We start from the raw sequence: 7,705 nt of genomic DNA on the forward strand, positions 1-7,705 counted from the left end.
AATTACTCGTTGATGTTGATTACGATGCATGAAACTTATTTAGTCGTGACGAGCAAATGACTAGTGAACATACTCGTGACGCTTAGCTTAAGGGCACGTGACAAGTTTTAAGTGGTTCTACAAACTACTCGTGTATAATCATAAACTACTCGTCACGAATAGCTTATAATACCTATTTTAAGAATTTCTTGTAGATGACACCTAAAACCTGAAAAACTTTTCATAAACGCTTATTTTGATAATTTCCCCTATTTTTAATTACAACATGAAATGTTAACCACATAAAAATACACTTGAAGACAAATTTATGCTTGCAAATGATTAGTTTTTGTTGAACCACATAAACGCAAATCATGTTAGCATGTTCACGAATTAAAAAAAAATACAGAAAACAGTAATAAACAAGAGTAAATTACATATTTACATGCATGGTTCACATGTTAAGTTAAGTTTTTAAGAAATTATACATATGATTTCAGTGGTTTACCTACTCATCATCCTCATTGTTCCCAAAATAAATTTGTGTTTGTTAATATAAAAAACATTTGTACTTTTACCTATCCCTTATACATTATTTTTTATATTTCACATTATTCATACAACAAGTTAATTTTTCCTCTATCATTCAACTTATCTACGTCATTCTTCATCATATTCCACCGCTTTCAATTATTCAATAACAAAAAAAAAAAGATTAAGAAACAAAAAGGCTGACTGAATGAAGGAGCTAACGACCCACATGACCCCCCCCCCCCCCAATTCTCATTTGCACCTCGTCACGTGTGGCTAGGGAGAGGGGGAGCGATGTTCCAATGAGCTCACGGGTACCACACAGGCCACCTCGTGAGACTTGTTAACATAAAATAACAAACAATAATTTATTTCAAAGCCATGTATGTGGCAAAGTAAAGTGTTAATATGTGTAACTCACTAATGTTACGAACTTTTTACAAACTTAGAATCAAATTTGAAATTTTACTCTGTAATCAACTCTAAAAATTATTATTAGTAATTGTAATTGCTATTTTTTTCATCATTTACGCGTATAATATGTAAAATATCATTAATGAAAACAGGTGTCATTAAAAAAAAATAATGAAAATATTTTTCAGCGTTGGGAAAATGCATCACAATGTCCGTATGTTTCTTTCAAAAACGTCCACTCAAACACAAGCGGAACCGACAATATTTAATAGGTGGATGCCGGTGTTTAAAACTAATCACATATTGTCACGTGTCCAAATATGACACCATAATGTATTTACCATGTTAATTTTGTTTGTGGCCTTTCAACGGTATAATGCTATCTGCTGACGTGGAATAATGTGTGGAGAGTGGAGATGGAGAGAAGCCCGGTTCTCCTTGCATTAGCTAAACGGGGAATCCCGGTTTCGTCGGTGGTGTGCCCATTTGTGAAGAATAAGTGGAAATAGCTGAACACGTAATGATATCATGCCAATTTGCTTTATTATTGGACCGAGGCTAATCAATTGAGTAATTTGCAAACGAGGAATGAGCAGCTTGAACAACCCTAAATATTATGACATAAAAAAAGTAAAATAATTAAATAAAAAAAAGTATCATTATCCTGGTATCCAGACACCCACTCTAGTCTAAAAAGCCTAAAACCCTCTTTCCCTCCATCTCTTTGGAGGGAGTAATAATATACACCCACCATATTATCCCAACCACAACCGCTGCCGTATTCTCAACCATCCATGGCGTCTTCCGACATCCAACTCGCTCAGGTCGCCACCATCCTCGGCCCAGACAACTCCCACTTCGAAACCCTTATCTCCCACCTCATGTCCGCCGCCAACGACCAACGCTCCCACGCCGAAACCCTCTTCAACCTCTGCAAGCTCCACCACCCGGACACCTTAATCCTCAAGCTCTCCCACCTCCTCCACTCCTCCCCCAACCCAGAACCTCGCGCCATGTCCGCCGTCCTCCTCCGCCGCATCCTCACCGCCGATGACGTCAACCATTCCCACACCTTATATTATTCCCTCACACCCAACACACAATTAGCCCTAAAATCGAGTTTACTTGAGTCCCTTACCACCGAATTGTCGAAATCGATATCGAAGAAGCTCTGCGATACGGTCTCCGAGCTTGCAGGTCTGCTCGTGCCCGAAAACGGGTGGCCCGAGCTATTACCGTTCATGTTTCAGTGTGTGACGTCAGCAAACCCCAGGCATAGAGAAAATGCTTTGTTGATATTTGCTCAATTGGCTCAGTTTATTGGTGAGACGTTGGTGCCGCATTTGGACACTTTACATTCCGTGTTTTTCGGGTGTTTGGGTGCGGGTGTGGACTCGGATGTGAGGATTGCGGCGTTGGGGGCTTCGATTAATTTCATTCAGTGTTTGGAGAAGGCGTCGGATAGGGATAAGTTTCATGACTTGCTGCCTTTGATGATGCAGACGTTGACCGAGGCGTTGAACTCCGGGGAGGAGGCGACGGCACAGGACGCGTTGGAGTTGTTGATTGAGTTGGCGGGGACGGAGCCGAGGTTTTTGAGGAAGCAGATAACGGAAGTGGTGGGGGCGATGCTGCAGATTGCGGAGGCCGAGACGTTGGAGGAAGGGACGAAGCATTTGGCGGTTGAGTTTGTGGTTACGTTGGCGGAAGCGAGGGAGAGGGCGCCCGGGATGATTAGGAAGTTGCCGCAGTTTATTAAGAGGTTGTTTGAGATACTGATGAAGATGTTGTTGGATGTGGAGGATGATGCGGCCTGGCATAGTGCGGAGGTTGAGCATGAGGATGCGGGCGAGACGAGTAATTATAGTGCTGGTCAGGAGTATTTGGATCGCCTTTCGATTTCTTTGGGTGGGAATACGATTGTTCCGGTTGTTTCTGAGGTTTTGCCGGCTTATTTTGCTGCCCCGGAATGGCAAAAGCAGCATGCGGCCCTCATTGCGTTGGCTCAGATTGCGGAAGGTTGCGCAAAGGTAGTAATTCTTTTAATTATTATAAATTTGTTTGTAATTTGTAATTGCATTGGAACCTAAATTTTTAATTAAATTCTTGATATATATGCATTTTTAAAAGGTGCTGTTTGTTGTGTTGATATAGGTTATGACAAAGAACTTAGAGCAAGTTGTCTCTATGGTATTGAACTCGTTTCATAATCCTCACCCTCGGGCTAGATGGGCTGCTATCAATGCAATTGGGCAGCTATCTACGGATTTGGGACCAGACTTGCAAAATAAATATCATCATCTTGTGCTGCCCGCATTAGCTTCTGCGATGGATGATGTCCATAATCCACGTGTGCAGGTGAGTATGTTACTGACAGGACCTTTATCGTTTAGTATGGATGTGTATAGGATGTATTTTGAAAACGAATCTTTAAAAGCGTCAAATTGTTACTTGTAAATTGTAATACATTACTTGCTAGAGGAATGTGCTAATGTTTTATTTACACAGAAAATAACTTGCTGTATGTTTTGCAGGCACATGCTGCTTCAGCAGTGCTCAACTTCAGTGAAAACTGTACACCGGAACTTCTAACGCCATATTTGGACGGGATTGTTGGAAAATTACTTGCATTGTTGCAGGTATATCATCATGTCTTGATAGCAAAAATTTCTACAAATAATTTAGATTGACCAAATTGTTTTATCATCTGAGCTTTTAAATTGACACGCCCAAAGTTCTCGGAGACTAATTATTGAATCTATTATTGTAATCCAGAATGGTAAGCAGATGGTCCAGGAGGGGGCTTTGACTGCTTTGGCATCGGTTGCTGACTCATCTCAGGTATCTGACATATTCATTTCTGTTTGTTTACTTGGTTATTTTCTTTTTATTTTGGTTCTCACATGGCATATGCTTGGCAGGAGCATTTTCAAAAGTATTATGATGCGGTTATGCCTTATTTGAAAACCATACTTGTGAATGCAAATGACAAAACTAATCGCATGCTTCGTGCCAAATCAATGGAGTGTATTAGTTTGGTTGGAATGGCTGTTGGAAAAGATAAGTTCAAGGATGATGCCAAGCAGGTATGGTTTTTCAGTTCTTCCTTATATATTTATTTTAAATACACAGATATGCATATATTTGTGTTAAAAGACCAGTATTTTGTTGCGTGGTTTAAGGTTATGGATGTCCTTATGTCACTGCAAGGTTCCCAACTGGAGACAGATGACCCTACAATAAGCTACATGTTGCAGGTATGTTCGTTTTCTATTTCATGCTACATAACTTTTTCTTAAAGTATATGAAGTTTATTGTATTAATAATTGAACTTTTCTTTTGCAGGCATGGGCAAGACTTTGCAAGTGCTTAGGGCAAGATTTCCTCCCTTACATGAATGTTGTCATGCCACCATTGCTTCATTCTGCTCAACTTAAACCCGATGTTACAATTACATCTGCTGATTCTGACGCTGATATTGACGAATCTGATGATGAAAGGTCTGATCTTTGTTAAAACTGTGGTTGTCTCATTATTTGTTATTGGTTTTGGATCTTAATAAGTTTACTCTGTTCAAATTGCAGCATTGAGACTATCACACTTGGGGATAAGAGGATAGGGATCAAGACAAGTGTCCTTGAGGAGAAAGCTACAGCGTGTAACATGCTATGCTGCTATGCTGATGAGTTAAAGGAAGGGTTTTTCCCTTGGATTGATCAGGTGGAATATCATTTACTTAATTTATCTGGTTATTTTTTGCATCATTCTAATATAATGATTAAATTCATTTAGGTTGCTCCAATACTAGTACCACTTCTTAAGTTTTATTTTCATGAAGAAGTTAGGAAGGCTGCAGTTTCTGGTAATAATTTACCCCTCATAAGATTAATGTGATTCGAATATTTTGTTTTAAGCATTAACTTTTTATTTGATTTGTAGGTATGCCGGAGCTTCTTCGTTCAGCAAAATTAGCTGTTGAGAAGGGTCAATCTCAGGGCCGAAATGAGTCATATGTGAAGCAGTTGTCTGACTATATCATACCAGCTTTAGTAGACGCTTTACAGAAGGTTATTTTCAATACTGATAGAAGTCAGATGATGTTTTATTGCAAAATAATGGAAATACTTTAAAACTAAGTACAATGCTCCAAAAAATTATTATTTGTTGGATTTTGACTTTCAGGAACCAGAGACTGAAATATGCTCTAACATGCTAGAGGCAATAAAGGAGTGTGTACAGGTGTGATTCGTTATATGCTTAATTTCGACTTCCGTTTGTTTGTAAAGGTTATGAGAAATATTCTGATTTTTTTTTTCGGTTCAGATTTGTGGACCCCTTTTAGATGAAAGCCAAGTGAGAAGCATTGTGGAAGAGCTAAAACAGGTGATGACAGCTAGTGCAGCTAGAAGAAATGAAAGAGCCGAAAGAGTCAAAGCAGAGGACTTTGATGCAGAAGAGGGTGAAATGCTCAAAGAAGAGAATGAACAAGAGGAAGAACTTTTTGATCAAGTATGTGCTTGTTGTTCACTGGTTATGAATTTACTCTTTTTGCTTGTTTATTTTTTAATAACAGTTTTTTTCTTTCTTAAACTTAGGTTGGTGATTGCTTGGGTTCTCTACTTAAGACTTTTAAGGCCCCGTTTTTGCCTTTATTTGATGAGTTATTGCCTTACCTGATGCCTATGTGGGTGAGTCTCATGACTTCATCATATCTTTGTAACCACTTCTTGATTTTAGTTGTTATACAAATGCTGTTTGAATGTGTGACCGTAATATTAACATCCTTTTGTTGATGTACTCTAGGGCAATGATAGAACACCCGAGGAGAAGAGAATAGCCATTTGCATATTTGATGACTTGGCTGAGCATTGTGGAGATGCAGCTGTAAAGTAAGTCTTTCCATTCTCTGGTAACTTAAAAATGGGCAGGTTTTTAATTAGTTAAAACGGGTTAGGTACTTCTAATGCTGTTGATGCTTTTGGTCTTACAAATATACATTGTAATATTACTTGCTACAGATATTATGGCACTTTCCTACCAGCTGTGTTGGAAGCATGCAATAATACAAGCACAGATGTCCGCCAGGCATGCATGATTATATGTTATGGTGGTTATAGTTATCATTATATTGGGTGCATAATTCTAAACATTTTTGTACTTGTCAGGCTGCTGTTTACGGGGTTGGCATATGTGCTGAGTATGGTGGAGGTGCATTCAGGCCATATGTTGGTGGTAGGTTTTTATCTTTTGATAATTTTCTTTTTATTTATTTGCACTATTTTGAGTATTAATTATGCACTTTTTGCCATATTGTAGAGGCTCTTTCTAGATTGGATGCTGTCATAAGAAGTCCTGATGCATTGCATCCGGATAATGTAATGGCTTATGACAATGCTGTTTCGGCTCTTGGCAAGATTTGTCAATTTCACCGTGACAGTATAAATGCTGCTCAGGTGATTTACTCTTTCTTTACCATAAGTAACATCTCACTAACAGCCTCAAAAGACACTAAAATCAAAATATTTGAAAGTTATGTTAGTCCTTAGCTATGTAACATGGTCTTAAACATGATGTTATTTTTTATGAAGTCAATTTTGTTGGATAACAAAGTGAATGATGTTTGTAATACTATAAATCCTTTTTTCGTGTGGTCAGATTGTTCCTGCATGGTTAAACTGTCTGCCATTGAAAGGTGACTTGATTGAGGCTAAAGTTGTGCATGATCAGCTTTGCTCAATGGTGGAAAGGTAAAATCAGTTTAGATAATGAGTTTAGTCAAATGGGTCGGGCCATGTTGACTCAAGAACATATTTGTCCATTACAACTGGCTGTTAAATTTTCTTTTATATTGAATGTTATCCAGGTCTGATGGAGAATTGTTGGGGCTTAACCATCAGTATCTTCCAAAGATAGTTGCAGTATTTGCAGATGTACATATCCACACTCAAAATATTTTATTTATTAATTATATTTTTCATCATCTTCATCCTCTAATTTTCTTGAATTTTGTGTTTAGGTTCTTTCTGCTGGTAAAGATTTGGCCTCTGAGGAAACGGTTACCCGAATGATCAATCTTCTGAGGCAGCTTCAGCAAACCTTACCACCATCTGCATTGGCGTCAACCTTGTCGTCATTACAACCTCAACAACAGCTTGCTCTTCAATCCGTTCTCTCTTCTTAAAAGGTTTTAAATGCTGGTATTATTTATTTGTTTGGCGCGTGTAGTATTTGTTTTGGTCCACACAATATATACTTAAAATTCAATTTTGCATGCATTTGGGGCTGTGAAAAGAAGATGTGAAAATAGGTGTAGGATGTGCATACATATCGTGAACATTTTGGTCTGTGTCGGTAATTTTGTCCAGAAAGATACCAAGGTTTTGAGTTTTGTGGTCTTGGATTGGTTTTGCATAATGAGATTGAGCTTGTAACTTGAATGTTGGATTTTTTTTACGAGATTGAAGTTTTTGGATGAATTTAGCTGTTTTTATGTCTGTTTTCTGTTTATTTATGCTGTTATTTGCTAAAGATCATGATGCAGTCTTGAATGTGTATTATAGAACACACCGTTTATGTTTTCTTTTTCAAAGACACAATATGAATACGAAGAGCAACAATGTTAAACCATGATAGTGCTAAACACCGAGCTAAGTTAAACTGTTTGGATCCTGAACTATAATAGAATTGGGAACTGAGCTAAATGGCGTTGTCTTTAAGCCGGTTTGGTGACTAGGGATGACAATGAAACACGATCCCGATGAGAATACCTGGAACCTGACAT

General features: G+C 38.2%; 1 protein-coding gene across 1 annotated transcript; it reads left to right on the forward strand.

The window, feature by feature from the left end:
- The first annotated feature begins 1,712 nt into the window (after positions 1-1,712).
- On the forward strand, positions 1,713-7,398 carry LOC143582751 (uncharacterized). Its single transcript, XM_077065244.1, has 20 exons — positions 1,713-2,954; positions 3,079-3,282; positions 3,459-3,563; positions 3,700-3,765; positions 3,846-4,010; positions 4,107-4,181; positions 4,270-4,424; positions 4,509-4,644; positions 4,717-4,786; positions 4,864-4,991; positions 5,107-5,163; positions 5,248-5,433; positions 5,520-5,612; positions 5,728-5,813; positions 5,943-6,009; positions 6,090-6,156; positions 6,241-6,377; positions 6,580-6,671; positions 6,788-6,854; positions 6,941-7,398. Exons 1-20 carry the CDS (start codon positions 1,719-1,721, stop codon positions 7,103-7,105), a joined length of 3,357 nt encoding a protein of 1,118 aa, XP_076921359.1. The 5' UTR covers positions 1,713-1,718; the 3' UTR covers positions 7,106-7,398.
- The last annotated feature ends 307 nt before the right edge of the window (positions 7,399-7,705 follow it).

This window comes from Bidens hawaiensis, unplaced genomic scaffold (genome assembly GCF_021521415.1).
Source record: "Bidens hawaiensis isolate Kalapana, Puna unplaced genomic scaffold, B.hawaiensis_p1.1 tig00031919_1, whole genome shotgun sequence".
NCBI classification, from domain to species: domain Eukaryota; kingdom Viridiplantae; phylum Streptophyta; class Magnoliopsida; order Asterales; family Asteraceae; genus Bidens; species Bidens hawaiensis.

Coding starts and splice junctions, on each gene's coding strand:
- LOC143582751 (XM_077065244.1), top strand. CDS start 1,719: ATGGCGTCTTCCGACATCCAACTCGCTCAGGTCGCCACCATCCTCGGC. Junction 2,955..3,078: donor TTGCGGAAGGTTGCGCAAAG/GTAGTAATTCTT, acceptor GTGTTGATATAG/GTTATGACAAAGAACTTAGA. Junction 5,164..5,247: donor CAATAAAGGAGTGTGTACAG/GTGTGATTCGTT, acceptor TTTTCGGTTCAG/ATTTGTGGACCCCTTTTAGA.